The sequence below is a fragment of the Strigops habroptila genome, chromosome 9, assembly GCF_004027225.2.
Source record: "Strigops habroptila isolate Jane chromosome 9, bStrHab1.2.pri, whole genome shotgun sequence".
Classification (NCBI taxonomy): domain Eukaryota; kingdom Metazoa; phylum Chordata; class Aves; order Psittaciformes; family Psittacidae; genus Strigops; species Strigops habroptila.
Genome location: NC_044285.2, coordinates 14,296,049 through 14,322,712, shown reverse-complemented (window position 1 = coordinate 14,322,712; position 26,664 = coordinate 14,296,049). Strand labels below are relative to the sequence as shown.

Sequence of the window (26,664 nt, the reverse complement as noted above, 5' to 3'; positions counted from 1 at the left end):
TTAAAAATGTTTTCTGCAGCAACTCTGCAGAAACCTAAGCTAGTGCCAATTCACATGTTACAAGATTCTATTAATGCACTATTTCTGTTTGTAACTTACAGATTTATCTACACTGGCATTATGCTATTAAAGTACTAATCTAGATGTAGCTACATCTCATCTCAGAGGGGTATGTCTGAGTTAGCTGTTGCACTGTTAGGTCCCGTTACTTTGCTGGTAGGATCTGAGCAGAGACATTTTTCCATTTTGAGGTCAGAAGCACCGTTTATACCCTTCTTTCAGTGCATAAACCTGTTTATCTGGCATGTTCCTGTTCAGTTACTCTGAGGGAGGAATCTATTAAAATAGCTGAGGCTTGGCCAAGGCTCATTCAAGCAGCACCAGCTTTTATTGCTCCTGTGCATTAACGTACACGATATGCTCTGCTCACCTACACCTAAATTTTTTCTAGTTCTTAATTATAATGATGACATAATGAAATCTTTTGCTTGCAGAGCACCTGTGAACACGGGGCCATCGCTCCTGACTGCATCCCAAAGCAGCGGTGCTTGGCCAGGGAGAGATTTAATATTTTCACCTTGACCCAAGTGTCAGTTTTACAGAATAGGACGGTAGCAGGTTCTGCAGCCTGTCTGGGGAGCGAGGGGCAAGTCTCATGGGTGGTTTTGCCAGCCAGGGTGCAAGATGTAACAGCTAAAACAAGTTATGGTCATTTCTATAAAAGAGCTGGTGGTGCTTAAATTAGATGCCAGAGCAACCAGCTCTGAGGGGAGATCTGTTACAGAGAACAGACAAGGCCAATTTTCCAACCACGTGTTTCAAAAAGGACGTGACATTTTCTTCTCAACTGGATCACCGGGTAATTTATTTCTGTTCCAACAAGGAATTTTCTGAGACTAAACCCTGACTTCTTTGGACAGAATATTACCTTAGATAAGGTACAGTTTAAAATGCTAAAACAAAGCAAACTGATAACAAAGTTCACATGTTGGAATATTCCTTGCACAGTCTGTGCTTTGCCACTCATTACAGAATGGACAGTTTGACCCGAGACTTCAGCAGAGGTTTGTATTTCATGTGATAATACAACACAAGCTCTCAGGCTTATAGAAATTAATTTAAACATAAGCAAAATCAACAAAATCAATTCACTGGGATATACAGGTAGTAACTATTAACAAGCATTCCTGTATGGTGCCAAAATACTGTACCATCCAACTTGTACTTCAAACAGAAGTTGTGTTTTTATGGAATCAATAATTTCCCCACTCAAGAGCTTTCATGAATTCCTCTTCAGTAAAAGAAAGCATCTTAGCAGCTTCAATGTGCATCTTAAAAAGAAAGAAAGAAAATAAACTTAGGAGCAGAAGGTAGGACAGTGTGAGTGACCGATACAAATCCTGTCTAACTGGGACAGCTGAAAGGGGCCTCAAATCGATCATTCCTTTTGCTTTTGTACTGTGGTTTGGGTGGATGTTCCCCTGTTCCAGCTGAAGCTGCTACTCGTATTTTTCCTGCAAAAATTTGTAGTGTAGAAGATAATGTGATCAATTTTGTGCTAAACATTGCACCTGCAGCTCTAGTAAAACAGGACCAATAGCTTTTCCTAGTTCCTTATATTGCTTCACAAATACCTCTTTTTTTAGTGAGGCATGGAGATTCCTGAAAATCCGCCAGCTCCTGTGACCTCTGAAGAACATGTGTAAGAAAACTGGTATATGCTCTTTCAAGCTGATTGACACACAGCTGCACTTTAAAGCTATTACAATTCAAACATATCATTAAGATTCAGCGTGCTAATATGCATGATTTAATGTTAAATGAGGATTTTAACAAAATAACACCATTAAAAATTAACAATCAGCATAAAACAAAGAGTAACTGTACTGCACCTTAACAAGAAATGCCTGGAACTGATCACTGGTGGCCGTGTTGCCACATATCACACCATACATCTGTGGTCCATTATGGCACATACACGCACCCCCCACACACATGTACATATGTACATGTTTAAAAGTCATTCAGTAGTCTGTATTTCTATTCCTACTACACAGAATATAGCTCATTAAAAGCAACACTGAAAAGAACAAACAGGACTTTTAAACTCAGAACAAATCTATTTCCTGTTCAAATAATGCAATTGGTTGGAAAAATGTCACCAAGATCATTGTTGTTTGATGAGAAAACAAGTACTAAACAGTCAGTGTATTTGCACAGAACTGCCAATCAAAAAGGCACAGCAGTTGGGAAGCCCTGAAAGCTCCCTGGGCTCCATCCAGCTGATGTCACAGCAGAGGCCACACATCCTTAGCACCACACTGCAGTATCAGCATTCAAAGTGGAAAGGAAACTGTCCCAGCTAAATAGTTTTTACTGCAAATTTTAATAAAATGGTTATGTTCTAAAGAATAGGAAACAATTCATGTCTCCAAAGAGTCTGTTGTGTTGGGGTTTGGGGTGGATTTTTGACATACATAGTCTAATATATAGACCTATTGTCAGTTCAAAAGGACAACAATGAGTATTGCTGTTCCCAGGGGCAGTGTAACACCCTCCAGCTCTGTAAAGCTCAAACTAGCTTCACTTAATCCTTTTTAAAACCAAGACTTCCTATTAAATTCCCAAGACAAGCACAGAGTGGTCTGCAGAGACCACCTGGAACACTCGCAGCTCCCTGCTGCCAGCTGCTCCTCATCCTGCCACTGATACTTAACACCTTTTGGGGATTTTTCCCTCTTGCCATTCTTCACATCCTCACCTTCACGCTAGCTGTATCTGCCATGTGCATCTGAATCTGCCTCTCAAACACTGCACAAAAGGCCCAAATCAGGTTTTCCTCATTAATTCAACAAAAGGTTTATGTGAAGCAGACTTGAAGTTCTCTGGGTAGTTGCACAGGTGGAGCACATGGGAGCTTTGGCCACCCCTCCCCTGTGCCTCCTGCCAGAAGCTACAGGAGGCAGAGTTAGCACCATTCTCTTTCAGGTTCTTCAGTCATAGCCTGGTCTGAAAGGGCAACTAACAACATCCTTCTTCTGTGAGTAAATAACAATTTCTGTAAGAAAAGGTAAGTGGCTTCTTCTACTTTCTGCTGTTCTGATACAGTATTCGTAATTTTTTTTCATTAAATATATTTAATGAAGTTTTGTGACATTGATCTGAGACTATAGTTTTGGTTCATGGTCAAATTCTGCTCTTTGACACCCAGTTCAATGAATTCATGTTCTATAGGATGATGAGCTACCTTATGTATAGAGTAGATTTTGAGGGAATTCTCAAAATACACACAAAGAGCTAGAAGGGCTGGCCAAAAGCTAAGCTAGCACTATTTCTGTTAGATTAATCCCCAAGGTCTCCTCTTCATCCTGTTCCTGCCAGAAAAGTTCCACTGGAAATGCAGGTACAGCCCTTGTTTCTCTTGTTCCAGTTACCTCCCCTCCTTCATCCTGTGTTGGAGAGGCGTTCCAGGTTCAAGGGTGTATTTCCATATTGCAGTTCCCAGTTCTTAAGATAAGTGTGTGTATTTTGTTACATTAAGTTGCTGCTTCATACAGAACTATTCTTCCTTGGTGGGGGCTCAACAGCTTCTAGAGTGTTTACAAAATGTCTGGTGATCACTGCAGTGCTCAAAGGGTAAATAAAATGTTCAGGTTTCTTATCGCAGAGGCTGGCCATTCTAAGGTGCTTCTGCTCAACAAGTCACCAGACATTGCTGTATTAACTCTCCCAACAGCTTTGTTTTGAGAGTGCAGAAAGAAGAGCAAACTCCACCCCAAAATGAATCTTATTAGATTCAACAGAGTAAGCAATTAGCAGTGAACCACTCTGTGGTGTTCAGATCCTGTGCAGTCAGTTGTGAAGCCCCTATCTCTGCGTGTGTCTTGTGCAGCCTCAGAGGGAAAAGCTGACAGAAATGACAGCATGCAATCCAAAGTACTGGGTAAGTGAAAGGTGTGATGGAACTAGTAAGGCCTAAATGCATCAGTAAGTGGAAAACTGATTTGGGCAACATGTATAGTATGCACTCCCCTCACTTTCTTTCATGTAAACTCATAGGTTCTTTCAATTTGTATCATCAAAGCACGTTTGACAGGTCTATCTCAAAATGTATTTTGAGAAATACAAGGTATTTAGCCACTCTGTAGCGTCCCAGGTTTCTCTTTCCAAGTAAAACACCCGTCCTTTTTGGGACATCAGTATAGCTTTATTGAATACGATAGTAAATCCCTTTTTAGATATATTCTGTCTGAAGTGTTAATCCACTTTTTGCTGAAACACCTTTTCTATGAAAGCCGTATCGCTGATTGTTCAGCATGAATTGTCAGCAAGTATTCTACTACCTGTCTTCTTTTTAATTGCAGCTTCAGCTGGTAAACTGAAAGGCAGTCACCCCTGCCCTCCCTTTTATGCTCTGAGGGAGAGGGATGGAGGGAGATATGAATGGAGACTCAAACGCCTTTCAAAATAAGGCTAGCTGCAAGTGCAGGGTGGATGGGAACAGCCATGTAGATGTTACTACATCCTTTGTGATTCAAAGTATGCATGATATTCCAGGAATTACAAAAGGAGATCAACTCCCCTAGTAAATTCACACCTAGGATAAGTACTCTCTACTCTTGCCTTTTTCTTTTTCTTTCTTTTTTTGTCTGACACACAAAGAGATCTGCACCTGGGCAGAGTTGTACGTGTGCAGAACACCTCAGAATATAAATAAACAGTGTTGATAGAGAAGGACACGCTTTGAGCACCCGGGAAGAATGTAGGTCTAAAATGTAATGGCTCTCTCCTGAGAGGGCACGCTGTTAGAGCTGCTGCTACAACTAATATGCTGGGGGGGGTTGGGGGGTGGGACTAAAAAGAAAATCTCAATTGCTAAAATTGGTTCTACTGACACAGCAGCAAAGGAAGCTGCTGGTATTACCTGAACAGTATTCGTTCTTGAACAAATAGATACTCTTGTTCCTAAAGCTTGTCAGTAGTAATCCCTCATCATGAAAGCATATGCTCCAGTGGAATGGGGTCAATTCAAAAGAAGACCAGCCTCTGCTATAAAGCAAAATGTTAGCAATATGCACTAAAAAAAAGTGAGGCAGCTGCTGCCTCGCATTGAAACCTCCCATTCTTGGGGCTTCAGTTCACATGGCTACCTTATCTGACAACAGACACATTTAGCTAGAGACTGTTAACTGAAATAGAACAGTACCTGGTCCTTACCTTTTGTCTCTTTAAGATATCAATTAACTTTAACTGCTTTTTAAAACCCGTCATTAGCTCTTCTTTTTGCTTCTGCAGTTTCTTTTTCTCTGCTTTTAATTCTTCAATAGTTTTGAGTTCTTGGTTAGCTGCATCCTACCACGGGAAGGAAAGGAGAAAATCATAATTTGTAGAAGTGGTTCTTTAACCAATGAAATTGGCATTACATAACAAAATGACAAACAGTAGCCACAGGTGATATTCCTGAAGGGAAATGGGATTAATCGAAATATTTCCACATCAAAACTTAAAAAAATGTAATCTCAAAGATAAAGCTGTGGTTTGCCTGTGTATGTATCAGGTGTATATGGGTACTTCTCCCTTTTTCTGAGCACATCTAATTTTCACACAAATAGGGAAAATCAGAAAGATGGTAACTTTATTCTGGACATTTCTTCCTCCTGCATAGGTTGCAGTAGCATTGGCTGAGAGAACTTATCAAGCCCTTTGGTGACTTGCTCTAAGCTAATTTCAGGACCGTCTGTAAGAAATACAATGCTTCCAAAGCTGATTGAGCCTTTTGTCTCTTTGTAGCATTACCCAGCAATTACAGATCAGAACTTGTTTTCCTAAGCCACTGTACCTTGTTACTTTGCTTCAGTTTATTCAGCTCCACTTTATACTTTTCTGCTTCTTCCAGGGCCCTGTTTAAGCGAACCTCTGTTGCACTCTGGCTGGTTGCGGCCTGCTTTTGTACACGCTTTAGATTCTCCAATTCCTATTTAAGAAACAAAGAATCAAAACAAACATTATGAATAATGTTATTTTACTGAATCTCATATAGACATCACATTTACAGCAAGGCTCACCCTTGAAAACTGAAGAGTCTGTGGGCTTCTTTGACCTGCAGATTGAATCTGTCTCCAAGACAATTAATTCCACCATGAAAACATCCCCTTCTCCTTTGAAATCTTGAAAAGGGATCTTTAAAATCTTTGTTTTAAACTTCTCTTAGAGTAATTGTGGAGCTGATCGTGTAAAACCACAGGATTGACTGAAAAACCTGTATGCTCAGTCAGAAAAAACCCATTGGTACGTGCCCTCTGTGGCAGGCTCTGGAAGGGTGGCTAGTACCCCCAGCTGCTCCCACCTACCTGTTCCTTTTACCTCTTTTCCCCAGAGATCACTACATGCAACTACCAATGAAAAGTCAGAACAGCCTCCTGAAGGTGGCTAAGGGTAGGAACTATTTCATCTAGCAGAAAACAGCTCATCAAGTGATTACGGCAATAATCAGAACCGTTCCCTCTTGTCTCTGATGATAGTATTTCATAGTGCTGTATGTGGCGAAATGAGAAGAAGAGACCAAGTTGAGGAACAGAATAATGAGATTAAAGATCAGGGAATATAGATAAAAGACAAAGTAAAAGAAATAAACAACTCTGGCAGAAAGAGAACATCTTGTCATTTGTGAAAAAGAAACAAGACTTTTTGTAAAGACTATCAAAGTTTTAGCAATAAGCACAGACTCTTTTAAGCAAATGGGGTTAGAGAGTGGGCTTGTTGTTAACCTTTTACCCTCAGACTGCCTTATTTCTGAGTAATTGTTGTATTTCCTCAATTTCACAGCACCTCTTGTGGTGGTTACTTATGATATCCACATTACTTATCCAAGAAAGATGTCCTAATTGACAAGTGTACGCAGTAAAGACATTATGGTAAAGTTATGATGGGAACAGGTATTTTTGGGAAGCTCACAATCTTCTCCAAAATGGATGAAGAAAACAGGAGAATAAGATGCATCTCACTGACCCTCCAAAATCCTGTTGGTGAATGTGCCTCCTCTAAAAGTCCACAAAACCAGATGTTGCTTCAAGGTTTTTATGTTGTCGCTAACCTGTCCCTCTGACTGATCACAAACCAGATGGGAAGAGCCCGGTCAGTAGAGCAGCAGAGCCCCCCCTGCAGCACCTGCATCATCAGGGAATGCAAATCCATTTGCTGGAGACTGACCCAAAGCAAGCAAGCTGCACAGCCTGCAAACCGATCTGTCTTGTATCAAGATGATGAACTGTAAATAGAGTCAATTAAATCTTTTGTGCTATGTACTTTATTTTGTATTAATATGAAAAGCTTTGGTATGCAGCCTTCCAAGCATTTAATGACCAAAACCACAGTCTGTATGCAATGCAAATTACATATCAGCTAATCATATCACTTAATGAAAGAATTCTAGTCAATCTTTTAGGGCCTTTTGACATTTACTGTCATACATAATACCTTATCAAGGATATTTTTTGCAAGTCATCTAGTGAGGATGTTTTCAATCTTAAAAATGCCTGAAATAAGTATTTTACTTTGTAAGTAGCCAACGTTTCTGCCAATTCTTCAATACTTTAAGTAAAAGCTGGATTAATTTTCTCATATAATATTTCTCTACTTGGTGGGGGGAAGCACGCTACTGGGTTTTAAAACTGCATCCCATTTCCATCTCTGGATTGTCTCCCCTATTCTGGCACGGTGGAGGCACTTAAATATCGGTAGGGATTGTGATACCAGGGAGCTTGTCCACAAGTAACCCACCCAGCAGCCCTGCCTTCCTCCCAGTGGCAAGCATATACAGCACTTCTATCTTTAGAAAGCTCAGCAACACCTGTCCACCCCCAAAAACATTTGAGAGATGATGTTTGCTTAACGTCAAGCCCTCCTTCCAAGGCAAATTATAAAACCCTTGCATGAAGCCTTAAAAGGAGTAAAAGAACAACCTTGGTGTTTCCCTGATCTTTATCTAACACTATAGCAGATTGAATTAACAAATGAGAGAGAATATAGAGGAAAGAATGTTCTTGTAGACAGGCAGTGAAAAAAGACAGAAAAGGTGATGTCATTTTTTAGATCAATGAGATGGGGAAAAAAGAAGATGTGGGAAAGAAGAGCGTGGAAGATTTGTGGAGCATCAGCACTCAACTGCTGCCTGAGGTGGGTGTTCCAGCAGAAATATTCAGAGACCAATCACCAAAAGAATGAGGTGTAAAAATAAACTAATTACCACGTTTTAGGTAATTTGTGAAAACTAGGTGAGCATCTTTGCCTAGGCACATAAAGTAGCTGGGGGACTAATGAAATTGCAGAAATTGTGGAAAATGTGAGGGAGCTTGGGAAAGCATGTGTCACAATCGGAATCTTCTATCGCTTCTGTTGCAACAGAAATCGCAATAAAAGCCCAAAAATCTGAGATTACGTTTGTGCTATCTCAACTATACTTCCTCTATACTGAAAGAAAGTATGAGTTTGGGAGTCTACGGGCACAGCAGTACAAATTCAGGCCCATGTTCACAGGAAATTATCTTTAAACGTATGTCTAGAATTAATCTACAGCTACATTAATTATATGGTGTTGAATAATACTTCAGAACTAAAGAATAAAACAGTTTTCAGATTGCCAAATCCACAGGAGATTTAAGCAGTTTCTGCAAAATTATTTTTAAATGCATGGTTTTGGTAGATAGATATTTTTTATATCAGAAAAAAAATATGTAAAATAACTTCTGAATTAGCAGAGAACCATTCCTTACATATACTTGCCTTTTTTTGCCTTCTTAGTATTTTAAAGAAGTACCACTATTTGTCATGATTGTGTCTGATCAGTAACCTTGAGAAATTCTAGAAAACACAACCTATTAGTAACAACTGAAGCAACTGAGGATGGTTAATCCAGAGCAAAGTGACCATATTTTGGATATAGCAGCTGTATAGCAGACATGAATAAACTTTTCAACGCACCAGACATCTAAATATTGGGATAAACTTTCTAACTGTGGCTGTGAATAAGAACCAGCATAGACTGTCTAAGGAAATTATGGAAATTGCCATCAAGGAAGGCTTTAAGTGTAGGTTAAACAAACTTATCTCCAGGAGGGTTTGGATATAATCTGTCCTGTCTTGGTTTAAGAGAATGGCCTAAATGACTTTGTAAATCTCTCAGTCCTATTTACTGTGAGTTGATGAACAGTATGAGTACTTCTATTGAATATTTTTTCCTGACAGAATCAACCATCAGGGTACTTATTTGAGGGAACTTAAAACCTCCAAGTATCTGCACAAAAGAACTGCACAAAAGAATGCACAAACAGTTTAAAAATGCTAGAACTACAAAACTTAGATTGTAAGTTAAAATGCTAGAACTACAAAGCTTAAGATGAAAGCATGCCTATACAAATGTATAACATGATTTAATGGAAGAATAATGAGACTAATAATATGATCTAATGGAAGTATACTGTGTACTGTTTTCTCCAGTTTTTTAAGTGAAACATTCTCCTGGTTATCCTACATGTGCTACACAATACTATATGTATTACAGGATTGTGAAGTCAACTTCTCCCACTCTGAGTAATTAAACCACATGCTGCTCTTAGATGAAGTTCCAAACAAGCTAAGCTGTGTATGCAGCTATCTGCTACAACTAGGAATGTATACAATTCTGCATATGTGGCCTGCAGCAGGAGACAGGTTAATTTTGATTATTTCATTTTCAAGACCAAAGACACATCCTTTCCTCTACCTGCTGAAGACACTAATGTAAGCCACAGGTGAGTTTTTGGTTTGTTTTTTTGAAGTTCACCAGGTTCTGCAGTTTACAATAAAACTCTTACTATCGGAAGTAATTTTTGAGAGTTATAATTAAAACCAGAAAAATAAAATTTCCCTGTATCTTTCAAGATTCCTTTGTGAATGTGACAGCAGTTTCTGAAATAGTTGTTTTGTCTCTTGCAGGTCTTTTACACAAGAACTTAATTATTTTAAAATACAGAAATATATATGATCGTAGAAGCAGAAGAAAAGCAATTTGCAAAATACATTATTTCTTCCTTTAAAAAAGTGATTAGACCATTTAAAATTACAATTTCTAAAACTATTATCAGAGGTTGAAACACTAATGGGATCAGTGGATACGTATCTATCAAGCCAGGACAATGTGATGCAGTATTTTTCCCGTTTTGTGAGATAAATGAGACTAACATCTGCAGTACCTTTTCTAGCGCCGTGACTTCTTGTTGTAACCCTTCACTTTTTCTGCTTGCTTCTTGAGACAACGCTTTGTACTTCTCACTCTGCGAACGTTGTGCACTGATGGCTCGTTGCAGTCGGGCGTTTTCTTCTTCGGTTTCTTTAAGCCGAGACTTTAAATTCCTATTTTCATCATCCTGTTTGACAGTAATTAAGAGAAACCCCAACTTGATTATTGCAAGGAAACAGCAGGATAATGCAATAGTAACATTCTGTGAATAAAAGACAATAAAAATACATGTATTGTACATATGGAGATCACTATTTTAAAAATCATTTTATTTTAAAACTTTCAGATCCTTCATGATGGATTTCACAACAATTTCAAAGAGACAAAGGAACTATGAGAAACTAAGAAAACAAAACACCGATTTACCAGGACAATAATTCAAAAGATTGGAACACTTTCCTCATTTAATTTTCTGCAGTCTTTTACTTGGAACTGTCTTATAGCAGTACGTAAAACATTTAATTTCTCATAGTTCAAAGGTTTTGAGAACTAACTATGAAAACGTTCTAGAATAGTATGAACAACAGAGGCACACAGATATTTTGTGACACTTTTGTGAGAATAGCTAAACGCACACATCAGGAAAAATTCTGGGAAAAAGAACAGAATATAATTACTGATAAATCAATCCATTATGTTTAAGGAGATTATCTGGTTTTGACTTAAAAGCAAGCTAACGATCCAGGATACATCAAGTATTCAAATTCAAGATTCTCTTAACATCAAGCGAATCCTGTATTAGATTCATGACCTACTGGCAATTACATCCCACATTAAGCATTATAATTTTAATGCATTTTTCTTTTCTAACCTTTTAAACATTATAAGTGAATATTAATGTAAGTTATTTCAGAGATACATTATGCCCTTCATTTCTTTAAGAGAAAGAAATCAAGGCACACAGAGAAATGGAATTTCCATGAAAACAGATCTTCCTCTCCTGTTCTCCCAACAACTAGGAATACATGCTTCTCACCTGGGAAATATATGTGCTTTACCCTAAGTTTCACGTGCCCACACGCACCTCAGAAACTCCTAGTTCTTTAGACTTAAAACAGATTTACTGCTTCCTTAGAGCAATTGGACTGTGAATTGGAACAAAACCAGAATCTACCTCAAGCCTTTGTGTATATGAAATTTTTGTGACCTTCTGAATGTAATTATTTTCAGACCAGAGAAAATAGAACCCAGAATGATATGTTCAGATACAGAGTGCTATGGGACCAGGGCAAGAATAAGTACCAGGTCATCTTCTGTCACCTGCTATAGTAACAGAATTCTGTGCTATTTTTGGAGTGAAATTATGAAGTTCAATAGCTACTGACAAAATTACATTTGATTTGAAAATGAAAATGTTTTTAAAATCTAATAACAACTTTCTCCTGATCACAGCCTCAAAGTATTGAGATGCAGAAGCACCTGTATTGATACAAGTGAAATAAAGGACAAAGTACAGATATAAAATATCAAAATCTAATTCCTTCCAAAGATTTCCTCCAGGTACCTATCTCACAAAACTTATTTAATATCATCCTGCTCCTTAACTCCAAATGAAAAGCTTGAGAGAAAAAATATAGGTGGTTTGCCATATGTTCTGAATGTGATCATCACATTTGGGCCTGAGGAATAGGTGTAAAAAAGCATTTTGAAGTTGAGAGACTACAACTAAGAACGATCTAACTGTGGAAAATGGAAAGGTAGTTCAAAAATCTTCCTTGATTACAAATACATGAAAAAGAGGTGATCCCTCTGGCAGACACAAACTATTTAAGGTTTTACAGTTCAAGAGATGTTTAAGCATTACCTGAAAACATACTGCCAGACAGCGCAGATCATAAAACTCACTTGTATACACTAACAGTAAAATATCAGTGTAACTTCACAATGACTTAACGTCAGCCTGATCTGTCCAAATATGTAATTCCAAATACAATCCCCTGCATCAAGTACAATCTGAAAAACGGAGAAAGCCCAATTTCTGTTTTGATTACAGTTTTCCACTTGAACTGGATCACAGATCAGCTGTTTCCACATTGGTTCTACTAAGGACACCCAAAGCATGTGACTAAATTTCTCAAGCTTTTTTATTTCTCATTCTGCCCTAAACATCCCTCTCTTCCCATCATCCAGCTCCAGTCACAATTCCTCTCTGTGTACCAAAATCCATATTTGACTGCTAGCATATCTTTCTCCTTTTTCTCAGGCTCTGGTAACACTCTCCATCCCAGCAGTGATGGCTAAGGCACTCTCTAACACCAGTGTTCCTACAGCTGGGGCATATCTTTGTTCCCGCTGGTTCTTTCCTGCCTGCAAGCTTTTAGCCCAAGATCACAAAGATACAGAAATTACTATCCTTGATTCTAAATTCTTAGGAAATTTAAAAAAAAATAGAATCTTAGCTCTTCATACTTGAAAAGCAAAGGCTGAGGGAATTCCATTGTGATTATTTGTTAAAGGGGAGCTTACTCCGTTTCTACAGACAAGAAAACAGCTCTTACCTTCTTCCTGCATTCACACGCTACACTAGCCAGCTCTTCTTGCATAACACGTAATGTTGCCTTAAGAAATCTTATTTGAGCTTCTGTGAACATAAAAAGTTGCATTTAACATCCACAAGTATTCATTATTCAATGCAGTAAAGAAGCAAGACTGATGTAAGAACTCACTTGCATCTTGTCTTTAAAAACATGCTACATTGGTTTTAATTATTAAGAGAAGGAGGCAAATAAAAAGTCAGATTTCTAAATAAATATTTCAAGTTTCTCACTCTTAGGCAAAGCTTTGTATAGATTTTTCTTTTAATAACTGAACTCAGTATCTTTAAAATATAAAAGACTCATAATTCTCAGAACTGAAACTTACTGGAAACTTTTGGTGTACTATGCTATACATTACAGCATTCCTTGAGATTGAAGTCAAGAAAACTATATTGTAGGGTATATCTACACTGCAATCAATGTGTAGTTGCAATTTGTGTAGTTACACCTGAAGTAGTTTTATACTGTTCACAAGAAATTAAATGTAGGCTGCAAAACCCTCCTAACAGGTAAACACCTCCCAGAGAGTAAACTATGCTTCTTTAAAGTACACTGCTAACATTATTCAATTAATAGTCTAAAATAAAATTAATCAGATGTTTTTCCAAATTAAGTACTTTCTTGCTCTTGGGCAGCTGAGAAATGTACTACCGTCATGACAAAACAAGCTGTGTGCGAACAGTTATGTTCTTTTACTCTGTATTCCCCACCCTTTCCCCAGATCACTCACAAGGAACTCCCCCTGAACTTGCACAGGCACAAAGCATGGAAACAGCAGGAGTGATCAAGTTGAGCAACATAGGAATAACCATTATTCACAGTACATACAAGGGGAAAAGAATCAAGTGGAGGATCATCAGGAGCTGCATGTGCTCACTGGCTGAAATTAAAAGAATTTTAATTTCCCTTAACTGCCAATTGCAGCTTAAGTTGTAACTCTGCAGAGGCCAATTTTAAGTAGAATTTAGGAAAACTCCACCAAAAAACCAAGATACAGACCAACTTTTTTCCTCCTGTTACATCCTTGCTAGCTTCTAGTACAAGTAGCTGTCTGGAGATGGCAACCATATTGAAGCCACCAAGTTTAGTACTCTTTCCTGTACTTCTATTCAGTTGTTTGTTTTTCTTCATAAAACATATTGTAGTTTGGCATTCACAATATCCTGTGGCAATGAGTTGGCTAATTTAATTATGCATTGTGTGAAAGAAAAACAGTTTGTATAGCTTGCTTTAAATCTAATTTAATGTGGCATTTACTAGTGTTTGCATTACAAAAAGACAGCTTTCCCTTTCCCATTACTGTTTTCATTATGGAATATTTCATATTGCCCTCATTTGTTTTGTTTTCAAATTGAAGATTCAAATTCAAGTTGTTCCATGCTTTTAACTGCTACTATATATATTCTTTCCTGTATCTTTCCTAGTTCTAGATCCTGGGTTTGAGATGGGCTGTGCAGAACTGTGTGTCATACTCAAGATGGGGTAGTATCAAATATAGAATAGCGTAATTCTAACAGTGCAGTATTTTGTTCTCCGTTATCTTCTGAAGGATTTCTAACAATCAGTTTGCCTTTTCCACTGTTAAGCATTAAGTTTATGCTTTTGGAGATGTCTTAATTGGTAATAACAAAGTCCAGCTCAGAAGGAGGTGTAATTGGAGTTGGTTTTTCAGCATTGCTTTGCACTCTTTAATGCTGAATATAAACCTGCATTCTATCACCTCACTCAGTACTGAGATTTCTCTATAACACTTCAGTGTCAGTTTTAACTAGCCTAAGTTATTGTTTCATATACAAATTTCTCTACCAGCTGTACTTTTTTCCCAGATTATTTTCCTGTATATTGAACAATGTAACCTCCATGCAGAGCACTCCAGGGCTATACCACTACCTGCAAAACCTGGTTGTATCTTTTTACCATTTTGTTTCCTCTTTTACTCTATTAGTCCACAGACAACTTCTCTTCCATCTTAGACAGCTCTGTGCCATTAAGAGCACTTAGCAGTAAGCCTTGTTGAAAATCCAAGAGCACAGCTAGAACCAGATCAGCTTTAGGAGGTGGCTATGATCCAAACCAAGTTTGAATTCTCACAAGAGGTAAAGATAATTAAACAATTAGTTTCCTAATGGGTTGCTTTTAATCATCTGATGACGCTGATAAGGGGAGGGGTATCACTTAATAGGATGGTCTTAGTTTATGAAGTAACTAACAGTTTAGGGAATAGTGGGTAGGAAAAGGTATTTGAGAGATTCTGATGTTCTGTATGAATGGTTGTTTTGCATTCCTGAGATAATCTGAAGATTAACATGAAGTGTGACAATACAGTCAGGTATGTTGTTCATATGTGTGTGGGTATATTAGATAAAAGTAGAGCTTCATGTTCAGCCTTCTACGTGTCTGTGTGTTTCTATCACTGCTTCTTACTGCAGAGTTGAGTTATAATCCACAAAAACAGGCCCTGAGAAAACTGATGTGTAAAATCCTATGTTGGCAGAAAAATGGCTGCACTGTGACAACCTCTGATCATGAAATAAAGATATGGAACTTAAGTCCAAGATGAGCACTGCAAGAAGCTCAGGGAAAGGACAATGCTATCAAACCTTAACAGCACATTGGCCTAAAAACTCTACCACAGGCACATGAGCCCAAGGAATCACTTTACTGAGAAATTCCAACTAAGGGATCAGGCTGCTCTGTTACAAAGGCCTATTTAATTCTCTACATTTACTTCAAACTGTTGGATTAAAAGAGGAGGTTGGGGGCATTTTGTACTACTGCAGTGAATCTCTGACTTCATGCTTGCTTTAGCATTGTAAGAAACTACATAAACTTACTTTTATTACACCTGAGCCAAAAAGACAGATGTGCATCATTACTTTAGCTTCACTGGCAAATGCTGCAATCCCCTTTCCTACTCTATTTCTAGGACAAACATAAATACACCATGTGGAGTGGGAAAGTATCTGGAGAATTCTCATTCAAGCACTGTAACTGAAGCACTGCTTCATTTAAGCCACTTACTAAGATCCACAGCCCCGATCTGAGGAAAGGTTTTTTCCTCTAAGGGCAGAATCTGCAAAGGATGGAAGTTCATCTTTTTGAAAATAGAAGCTTACTATCACGTATTTCTATTCCCCCAGTAAAATGAATCAAATGTTATGCACAAATTTGACATATGTAATCACTCAAATATCTTCCTACAAAGGTAGAAATCAAGATAAAAATTCACTTTTTCACATGATTATTCATACGTGACCTGATCTTTCTCTAGGATTACATAAAGAAGAAAAACCTTCTCTTTCCTTTGCCTTTAACTTAAGAGCTTTAGAACTTTTCCTCTAATTTCTACAGAAACTCTTCCCTTTTTTTTCTGCAGGAGAACCCATTTCTAACAGGAAGGAAGGAAGAATAAAACTACTTAACCACAGGAGGAAACCTACCTGCTCCAATTTCATTTCCACTTGGAATAGTATCATCATCTAGACAATCTGGTAAGCCTCCTTTCTCTAGTTTTTCTTCAATTTTGCTTAATGTTTTTGCTAAAGAAAAATCTGTGCAATCCTCCATTACTGCAACAGCATCAGCACTTTGTACTTCCAGGTTTCTTACTTTTGAACTAAAAAAAAGCAGACCTTAGATTTTAAATGTATAGTAATAATTTTAACATTTACAAAAATACAGTGTATTTGCTATTTTTAAGAATATGCAAAGTTATTTACCTAATGCAACTTCATTGCTTGCATTCATATGAAAGACACATTGATGGCAATTTCTCATTTTCTTTATTAAGATTCCTTTACTGTATTCCACATAAACCATTACAGTGTTCTACATATTATAATGTAGAGGGCAGAGAAGCCAGTACTCTCTTCTACTGAGAAGATTCTGGCATGATCTTCTCATCCAACAACTTCATAACTAAATCAGAGTAAAAGTAAGAAACAGGAATGTTCTCTTGGCTTTAGCTACTGTCCCTCACCTTAAATTCTGCTATTTTCCCCCACCCCCCACATGTTAACTTGGAGAACTCTGTCCTTTCTAGCTATACTCCTACCTTACCACAATTTCTGTATCATTATGCCTGGCTTAGGAAACGTCACTGGTGCTGGAAGCAGCATAACAAAGTTTTTATAAAATCAAAACACAAGGTGTGTGACACAACTGCTACACAGGGTAGCTCCTCATCTTTCTTTTATAAAAAGATGAAGTAGTTCCCACAGGAGTTGAAGCTTCCAAATTCTTATTCCAATATATCCTTACCCCAGTGCAGCTGCCAATCTCCTAGCTGCTAACTTTCTCCCACAACCTTGGGTTCACCCTGCAGGCCCTGCAGCTGCGCAATTCCACTTCTAAATCTCTAGTGGTGCCAGCATGACAGCCTCCCCTGAACTGCCTAAGAGAGATCCAGAGGGTCCACAAGTGACTTCCAAGTCCTGAAAGACAACCTTGGCCTGTGTCAATTACATGTTCTGCCACCTTGCAGCTAATTTTCATCCTGTTTTGGCATTTGTCCATATCTTGTGGCAATTTTAATTTGCTCCCAGGATTTTATGCATTTCCCTACTCTCTTCTTTTGTCCAGCTCTCCATTTCTTGCTTCTACAACCTTGAATTTGCTATTGACAGAGCTGAAGCTTTTCAGCTTGAAACTCCTGAAAGCTGTAGTACTATTACTGACTCTTTCTTGTCCTGTGAACCCAAGATTCACCAAAATAGAGGAGACACTCAAGAGCCTTATTTCCCATCACAAGTCTGATCATAAATCAGTCTGCATCACCTAAGTGTGCTCTCTCAGGTTGATTCAGATTATGTATTTCCCACATGTATGCTCATTAGGCATCCTTTCACTTGAGGAGTTAAAAGAGTTTAACTGTCAGCCTTGAGAATGCTTGAGCAGAAAAGCAACAGTTTAATTGTTGTAATATTAATCACACATGTTCCCTAATAATTTTTGGTATGTTCTCTGCAAGCAACCAGAAATAGCTACACCGTGGAGCTCACTGAGCAGGACCAAAAGTTTGATACATTTATTTACACAAGTATATATAAATATAAAAGCATACATGAATAAAAATAACCTGATAGACAAAAATAGCAACTAAAATTTTATTACAATCAAAAAGAGGCGTATAATATATACCTTGAAGTTGTTCTTTTCCCCTTACTTCCAGAGTTCGGTCTGTTCTGAGCCATGGGCATGAAAGCACGTTTCTTCTGGTTTGCTGGCTACAAATTTTTTCAGAAAGTAGTGATTTGGGGTTTTTTTAATTAATTAGGAATTACTTTTTTTCCTTTTTTTTCCAGTGTCTTGTGTGTTATTTTTGTTTGTGTTCTTCACATATTTAGACTCAAGGATACTTTTCAAACTTTCAGCAGCACAATTTTTCAGTTTTATTTGCACTCATCTTCCATCTTGCTACTTTTATGACCATAGGCCCAAATTATAATACAGCCAACAGTCATTTGTTTGTGGGAGGGTTTGCACATGTACTCATAATAAATTCAGGTATAAGCAAGGCTCTTGGCCATCAAGATATTAACTACTGGGCTGTCACAAGAGTGCATTTCTTTCAGAACTTCATACTTTCATACCTTCAAAACCATGCCATTTTTGTGCATTTTTTATTTTCATCTTACAAATTCCCTTTAGAAGGAAGATCGAACAATATTTTTGCTCCTTTTGCCCAAACAAATATTCTACTGTATTCTGATAAATGAGGACAGTATTTTGGAAGTTTTAGCTCACCTCCTAAAAGATTCAGTGTATTGTAACTGGAGACCATTGAGTTTGCTTCTATTCTCGGTCTCCTTTTCCCATTCTGTTTCCCTTCCTGTACTCAGTTATTTTGACTACTTGTTTATTATTACACCTAGAAGACAGTAGCACTGCCTTTAGTATTATACTGGTGGGGGAGGAAAGAGGAGAAAGGAAGAAATTAATTATGTTTTAATAGTTTGCACTTAATTTGATGTTCCAAACACTGAACACTTCTGTGAATGCTTTACAGAAGAGGAAACTCAGAACACAAAAATGAAATGTAAGTCCACTTAAGCACCAGTGGCACTGAGAAACCCTGGTAACACAGTTCCTGTAGCACTGTTTTGAACATCATTTCCTTTTGGCTTCCCACTCATGTAAGTCCCCAGTGTAAAACAGCCTCAAAACCAAAAGTAATATGTGGAAATCATACTAGAAGAGAAATTAACTAGGATAGTTTTAACTTTGATACCTTAATGTGTGAGTGTGTAAGAGAAGAAACTTGAGGACAGAGTGGATCTCTGCAGAAAAAAAATTAAAATAATTAAAAATTCACTGAACGTGTATAACAAAATAAACATTTTACAATAAAAATTGACACACACGCACCCCCCACCAGAATTAGGAGAATAACATTTTATATGTCTAAAATAAATACAGCTAAGATAGGAACATATACTAAGTTCAATCATAAATTCAGTTTCATTCTCTGCCTTTCCATTCTACCTTATTTGCTATCTAAATCACCTGGTGAGTCTAGGGTGTCTAATACAGCAGTTTGCTTAGGTGCCACAATCCGAATCTCTTACGATTCAGGTGACTGCTGCTTATCTGCTTATTTGGCTGAAAACCATGCTACTTAGAACTTCAGGTTAAATGATTATTTTTCTGCTGGAAAAAAAGCAGAAAGTTTTAGCATGCTTTCAGTTTTGCTTTCAGAATGAATTATGTGCATCTGTGTTATTGCACTGACAGGCTACCTTTTTGCTACCCTTTATAATTTTTTACTTCAATTAAAATGCTGTCTTATAAAAGATTTGGAATAAAATTTAAATTTAGGCACATCAAGCCACCTCAATTTTTTTCCCCAGCTGATTTGAGCAAATGTTTAGATATTGCCTTTAAAAATTTCACAGACATTCGTTCATCAACAAGAATTATCTGCATAAAGCTCCACATTTTATTAAAAAACCCAAACAAACAAACCAAAAAACCCAACCCCCCCAAAACCCAAACAAAAACCCCAACCAACCAGCAACAAGAAGAACAAAAACACAACTGGAGAAATCATCTGTGTGTGGCTGGCAACAGACTCAAGAATAGGATGATTAGTTTTTGTCTATTTACCCTATTTTCCTCATGCTTCCTTCCTATTGGCTAGCATTAGGAGCATGCAGAAGGTGAGGATCTGCTGCCATAGAAATAGCAGTTTTATGTTATTCTGAAAAATATGAAAATACAATGCTCTCTGTACTCAAGAAAACAATAATGTTCTTTCCACCAATAGACTAATCTGTTCCTACTATAGCTGTTGTCTCAGGGCCTTCTTTAAAAAACAGGAACAAAAAAAACCCTTATTCACTAAATTCCTCAAACTTGTTTAACCTTAACGATTTATTTCCACTTCCCCACACATGACAACCCATTTTTAAAACCTCGTAATACAGTTCTGTCGTTGTGTGGTAAGTGAAATGAATGTGTAAATCCTGAGAAGGTATATAAATAAGTAGCTGGAGTATTGTGGCAACACTGAAACAGAAGCTAATGTTTAACAATTCCATCTCTGCATGTAAACAGGAGATGCATGTGCATGAGCAAACCCTTTGTGTTTGCTAATCCTATTCAAAGCCTATAGCATGCTTGTCCATGCGCACAGTTCCCATCGCCATGAGCCTGGCAGTGCTCTGAGGAGGGAAAGTGTAAACAAAAGCTGATGTCAGTGTGGTGTCACTGGAGCTGCTTTGTCTCTACATAATTCAAGTTTCTCTGAAAAAAACAATGCAATAAAAATTCCAGAACCACTTATTTTAAAATATACACTGACTTTGAGAGTAACTTATATTTGTTGCCCTTTTTTCACTTTGCTTAATGATAATTTTTTTCTCTAAACCTGTCTTTTTTTTTCCCCTCTTGTACTACATCTTTCTTTGCTTCAGTTTCTCCCCTTCTTTCCAGTTGCCTTAATGTTCATTCTCTGTAATGAAATCAATGGAAATTTCAAATGCATGTTTCAGAAATCTCTCAAATGCTTCCTTTAGACTTATGGTCTGTCTGCTTGCACAATTTTGGGGAAAAAAAAAAATCTAAATTAAATATTAAATACTTGGAACTAATCTAATTGAATGGCCTCAATGTTCACTCATGGATAATCAGTGTGCCTAATTCCTAGCACACATTTCTATTTTTTTTTCACTACAGTATGGGATTTCAATTCTTCTGTCACATAAATATCTGCCAGCACACTGAGTGTGGTTGTTTTAAGGTATTTTAATTTTTTAAAATTAAAAAATGTTGTTTTAAGGTGTTTTAAGAAGTTTTTAATTTATGTAGGTAATTGGTAGATCAGCTGCTTCTCTGACATGCAAACTGCCAATATTTGTTTTTAATTTTTCCAGCACTCCCATTTATTTCAAACGCATACCATCAAAGCTATTAACCCCCTTTGTGGGGCTGAACCTTCCAATCACATTACTTCACAAACTAACCCTATAACTTACCTCTAGTTTGAAGTTCTTAAAAATCTTCTACTGTTCAAAATCCATCTAACAGAACGTAAAACTAAAGCAAGATCCAGAATTTGGTTGCAAAGGATCATGATACTGGTAACACATGGAGTTTCTTTTTTTTCCCCCTCTACAACTGACAAATATGGCTTTTAAATAGCTCAGGAATAATTTTAACTACAGCAGCAAACTTTTGATGGTATAGCCAGGCTTCTATCACAGACTCGCTGTCACACTTTTTGTGTACTGAAAGCCCCTTTTACCTCTATAAAGAAACCCTCACTTTTGGTTTTGCTTTTGCTCTGCACATAAGTAATTATTTCATCATCTCTAGCAGACTTTCATATATACTATTTTAAGTTTCCCAACTGCTTTACTTTTGAAGCATCTTGTAGTCTTGCCCTGTATCTTTGTTATCTAGCTTAATGGCATCGTAAATTTAGGAACCTAACAGATCAGATCCTTGATAAACTGTGTATTAGTCCATCTTAAATTCACCCACTTCCAGTGCTGTCAATATACAAACCCTTGAACAACTAAGTAAATAATAATGCCCCTGACCAGCTAAGTAAACACAGCTATGTATCCACTCCAGCGCTAACGGGTTTGAACTTAACAGGCCAAAACCCACAGCTGTACGTACATTCATATAGGCCAAAGGTGTTGGACTCAGAAGTGTAATGATATCCAAGTTCCAGAGGGTGGCAGCTGAATGTTTGTCTGTCTTTGGTTTTTCTGTGTGTTGGGGTGGGGGTGGGAGTGGATTTTTTTGTTTGTTTCTATGTTTGGGTTTCTTTAATCAAGCACTTCCTATCCCAGGAACACTTAGGCCAAGTTAAATGTGAACCACTATCTATTTATTCGCTTTGTCAGCTGAACTGGTTACAAAACATCTACTGCTGTCTAGTGTTTTGTACTGCGAATAAACCTGTTGCCTTACCTTGCTTTTTTACAGCTATCAGCACTACTTAGCATCCTAGATAGAACATTTCCTCAAAATGAAGACTTCCTTGAAATAACAAGGAACAACATTTACTTAGCATAAATTGTTTCAAATAATAGGAAATGATTAGACTCCACCAATCCAGTATGCTGCAAAGACAGATTAAACAGGAGCATGACCAGGGTGCAAGGCAGGGTGTGCAGGGTGTGCAGGATCAGATTCCCCATGAATTATATGCAGCAGTTGTATAGCACATACCTCTGTTTGTCATCTTCAGATAACACAGTCTGTACTGACACTGGTCTAGACAGTATCTCCTGTTGGCCTTTCTTTATTTAAAAAAAAAAAAAAAAAAAAAAGAAACAAAGAAAAAGAAAAGGTCAGGTTTTGGGGAATATAATTCATTAAAGATTAATTACATATTAGTAAATCACAGAACACAACAACAGTCCACTACGGAAAAGAGTGGAAACTATAGTCTAGTGTATAAAAGAACTTCTCAAACATAGGAAAGGATGGGGAAAAGTTGAAATGTCATTGCTATATCCCATCGTTTATTCCAGCTCCACAATATGCAATTGCCTTTTGCCTGTAAAACTTTGCGCAATTTAGCATCATCTGAGATGCTGTTACCCTCCCTCCTTTTTCTCTGAAATACAGGAAGTAGCAAATGCACAGCAGGTAGAACAATTTTTCAATTTTCCATATTGTATAAGCCTTGGAAATGAATCTTTATTCTTTCAATACGACTATAATCGGACACTGATATTGCTGTACTTTAGAGAACAAGTCAGTCTGAATGTTCAGATAGCTTCTATGCTACTAAGTTACAGCTAGAATGCATAATCCAGAACAAAATGCAGTTGTCCTGTTTGGTGTTTTGGGTTTTGGGGGAGTTGTTTAGTTTGGGGCTTTTTTGTTTCATTTTTAATTTAGAGTATTTTTCTTCTGTTGTTAAACGTATATCTGTGCAATCTGTCAGTGCCATGTGGTATACTAAGTGTCCTAAGAATATTTGATCTTCTGCTGTATTTGGAGAAAGAAAAAAAACAAACAAAAAAAAGTAGTTTTGTTGTTGCTGTTTTTTAAAGAAAAGAGACTAGATGCTATTTTGGCCGCTTCATCTGCTTCTGTTCAAATGCCAAGCAGTTAGCCCCAGCTTGTCACTGCTCAGGAGAAGAATATGTTTTCACAGGACATAAAAAGGAAGTTTCAGTAGTAGGAAAGGCGCCTACAAGTATAGCTTTCTTGAAGACTTAGTAATTTGCTTTTTAAGCCTTATTTATTTGAGTGCATTTACAATGAATATATCAACTATGTAGAATACCTTCTCCAAACTGTTTTGGGAATAAACCATACCTCCCCCATTCCCTTTTTTTAATTTGTCCAAATTTCCTATAAAGCCTTGACTCTATCTGGTATACAGCCACATCAGTGTTAAAAGATAATACAGACAAAGACAGGAAATCTTTCTGTTTTAAGAAAGTTTTCTTCTTACTAACTAAATTTTTTCTATTTATGCTGCTTGTTCTTTGTATTTCTTTCAGCTTTTTTTTTTTTTAATATTTAAGACATAAAACCAGATACTCTTCCGAAACAGCTAAATTTTTTATGTGGTTTTATGTACATATCTGCACAAATGCTGTATGCATCTACGTGGATATCTATCTACCTGATGGAACTATATAAAAATTGGTTTTGGATGTGTTCTTAGTAGAAGTTTACAATCTGGGGGGGGAGGGAAGGCGATTAAAAGCTTTTAGTTGTCTAAATAATTAAATAATTTCTTTTGAAAACTGGACCCTGCGTACATGTGAATCAAGGCTGAATCATATAACTCTGCATAATCTACTCACCATTACTTCTTCAGCCTGACGCACCAGTTTTTCTGTTTTTGCTTCTAATTCCGCATTCAGTCGCCTGAAAGAGTAAGAATGTTCGTCACTGAGGTTTTGAAAGATTTAAAAGAAAAAAATGTAAGCATGAGGGTACCAATACCTGAACTACGTGAAATTTTAGTAACTTCTACAAAGAAACACCAAAATACCCTTGAGGGTATGAACAAAGCGATGTTTCAACAATTTCCTGGATTTCTGTCAAACAATAGTAATATATCACCTATACCACTAACCAGTAAGGTTTAGACTATAATTCTGAGAGGTAAAGAGTTTTGGCAATGTCATTGCTTAATACGTATTTTACAGCTTCATTTCTTCCATGCTTTGTTTTTAACACAGTCCTTACGTATACTTAGCAGCAGGGGTTGGGACAGGAATCATGCACAACTACATTTCTTGATCACATAATTAAGATGTGTCGCTATACATATGTACAGGTTACAATAAGCTTGTGTTCTTGCATGCTTCACTTCACAGCCTTTCCCGCAGTGTGAGTCACTGAGACATGGCTCCCTGTGCACCCTGAGAACAGGTAACAGCAAGTGCTTCTACATCACTTTCACTGCATTTGTCACACGCTTTAGAGCTTTTGAGCTTTATTTTTTTAACAGGCGTAAGTACTTATACGTTCATAATTTAAAAGTAATGTCAGTGTTTTAAATGCAGAAGTCTAGTGTCCAACGCTGTGGGATGGAAGCGAGGCCTAGCGCCGCGCACAGCCCACCCTTGAGGCGCCTGTGCGAGGCGGCAGCAGAGAGGGGGCACCGCGGCGGGCACAGTTAGACACTGCTTGTGCTACTCTGCTCTACGCTTCGGCGGAGTTAATTGAGGGGTTCAGGTACAAGGGGTTAACCGTAACCCCGCTAGGACAGGGAGCGGGACGCGGCTGAGGTGACAGGGCCTGGCCGCCGCCCCCGGCCGCCTCCTTACTTGTACTCCTGCTCCCTGGCCAGCAGGTCGCTGCTCAGCACGCCGGTCCCCGCGGCGGCGGGCGGCATGGGGCCGCCGGGCGCTCTCGGCACCTGCAGCGAGGACGCGTTCATGTGCGGGGCGGGCACGGCGCGGCCACGCCGCCCCGCTCACCTCCCCGTGCCCGCCCCGCCGCCTTACCCCGGGCAGGCCCCCGCCTCGCCGGACCCCGCCGCCCGCCGCCATTTTGTTCGCGCGGAGGCTGCGGCGTGGCGTCTCCCTCGCCAGGGCAACCGGGTGCGGCCGGGGGTGGCGGCTCGCTCGGTCCCTCCTCCGATCCCCCCCGCCGCGGCCCGTGCTCCCGGCCAGGCCTCCCCCGGCGCTGCTGGGTTCGGGGCAGGGATGGGGCAGCCGCTCGCTGCCAGGCGGTGGGAGGCTGAAGCGCTGCGTCCCCCTTTGCCTCGCAGGGTTTGGTGCCAGGGGGAGCCCACGGCAGGAGCCCTGTGACAGCGGTTGCGGTCCGGGGCAGGGGGGCAGGAGCTCTGAGAAGGGGCCCGGGCTCAGCTGGCTCCCGGCATGGCGCTGGGCTGCCGTGGGCTCAGGTGAGGGGGAAGTGATGAGGTCTGAGAAGGCATTACACTCACTGTTGTAATAAACATGTATTACAACTCTTCTGTTTGAGCTTTTTGGCCTGGCTGCATCCTGTCTCGCCAACATCCCTTCAGTGCATTAAACTTTTGCATTTGCAGCACTATGGCACCTATTTACTGCTTTTAATGCTGTGGTGTCTCTGTGTTTTCTGTTCCTAGTTTTCTGATTGTTGTCTGGTTTTCGCCTTGTCCTCTGGCATGCGTTTGAATGTCTCCATTATTTTTGCCCCTCACCCCTGCGCTGTTTGATTTTGCTGTGTTTCTCCTTCACAGTCACCCAGGAGCCCATTCCTTCTCTCATCTGTCACTTTCCCACTCACCTACTCATTCACTCCAGTTCCCATTGACAAGTTTCTAACAGATGCTGCCCCTCCATGCAACAGCAGCCCCACCATCCTGTGTCTGTATAGGTACCTGAGTATCTAGATAGCAAGAATAATACAGTTCTATACCCTGAGTTCCATGAAGTGTATATGATTTTAATGAAGAAATTTGCATAGGGGAAATCAGAAGGGCTTAGCTGACTGGAAGTAGGAGGTCTGTGTGTAGTCGAAGGATTTCTGCAGAAGTATAACTTGCAAAACAGAAGAAATGCTTGGAGGAGATTAACTTTGAGCACTGAGACATGCAGTGTAATGGGATAAGTGGAGGTGAAATGAAAGACAGGACAAATGTGATTGGTGGAAGGCAAAAAATAGAAATATCAATATAGAAAATGAAAGTGCTTAACAGTAACATTGATACAAAGGTATTGATACAAAGGAGGAAAAGAACAAGTCTATGAAAAAAGTTATGGACATTTTGAAAAAGTTGTCAACCAAGAAGTCAGTCCATTATAATTATTTTTTAACTTTTTTTTTTTTTTTACTGATAAGAATAGCAAGAGGTTAATGGTGGCCTTTCAAAAAGAAGATATGCAGAATTTAACTCAATCATTTACGCTTTAGATTTGAAGAAACAAGAAAGGGCAA

The 26,664-nt window shown here is 38.6% G+C and overlaps 1 protein-coding gene and 3 long non-coding RNA genes across 5 annotated transcripts; 3 read left to right on the top strand and 1 right to left on the bottom strand.

The window, feature by feature from the left end:
• Positions 1 to 848: 848 nt before the first annotated feature.
• TEX9 (testis expressed 9) lies at positions 849 to 25,668 on the bottom strand. Its single transcript, XM_030496866.1, has 12 exons — positions 25,245 to 25,668; positions 25,065 to 25,156; positions 24,093 to 24,156; positions 22,495 to 22,565; positions 19,043 to 19,091; positions 17,953 to 18,038; positions 16,254 to 16,429; positions 12,775 to 12,857; positions 10,230 to 10,403; positions 5,840 to 5,974; positions 5,218 to 5,352; positions 849 to 1,331 (listed from the first exon to the last, which is right to left on the bottom strand). Exons 1-12 carry the CDS (start codon positions 25,287 to 25,289, stop codon positions 1,254 to 1,256), a joined length of 1,188 nt encoding a protein of 395 aa, XP_030352726.1. The 5' UTR covers positions 25,290 to 25,668; the 3' UTR covers positions 849 to 1,253.
• Positions 1,328 to 4,581, top strand: LOC115612542. Its single transcript, XR_003993066.1, has 3 exons — positions 1,328 to 1,714; positions 2,989 to 3,943; positions 4,060 to 4,581. It is a non-coding gene; the product is annotated as an uncharacterized LOC115612542 (long non-coding RNA).
• On the top strand, positions 9,532 to 10,995 carry LOC115612544. The gene is made up of 3 exons (XR_003993069.1): positions 9,532 to 9,788; positions 10,563 to 10,721; positions 10,920 to 10,995. It is a non-coding gene; the product is annotated as an uncharacterized LOC115612544 (long non-coding RNA).
• LOC115612543 lies at positions 11,683 to 17,113 on the top strand. 2 transcript variants are annotated; one of them, XR_003993068.1, is made up of 5 exons: positions 11,683 to 11,776; positions 13,535 to 13,633; positions 14,759 to 14,909; positions 16,190 to 16,304; positions 17,079 to 17,113. It is a non-coding gene; the product is annotated as an uncharacterized LOC115612543 (long non-coding RNA). The 2 variants fall into 2 exon arrangements; XR_003993067.1 differs by lacking the exons at positions 13,535 to 13,633; positions 17,079 to 17,113 and having other exon boundaries at positions 16,190 to 16,273.
• Positions 25,669 to 26,664: the final 996 nt, after the last annotated feature.

Excerpts from the sequence above, each read along its gene's own strand:
- TEX9 (XM_030496866.1), bottom strand. The coding sequence starts at position 25,289 with ATGGCGGCGGGCGGCGGGGTCCGGCGAGGCGGGGGCCTGCCCGGG. Across the intron at positions 5,975-10,229 it reads AAGTCACGGCGCTAGAAAAG|GAATTGGAGAATCTAAAGCG; the intron begins GTACTGCAGATG and ends TTTCTTAAATAG. Across the intron at positions 5,353-5,839 it reads AACTGAAGCAAAGTAACAAG|GATGCAGCTAACCAAGAACT; the intron begins GTACAGTGGCTT and ends TTCCCGTGGTAG.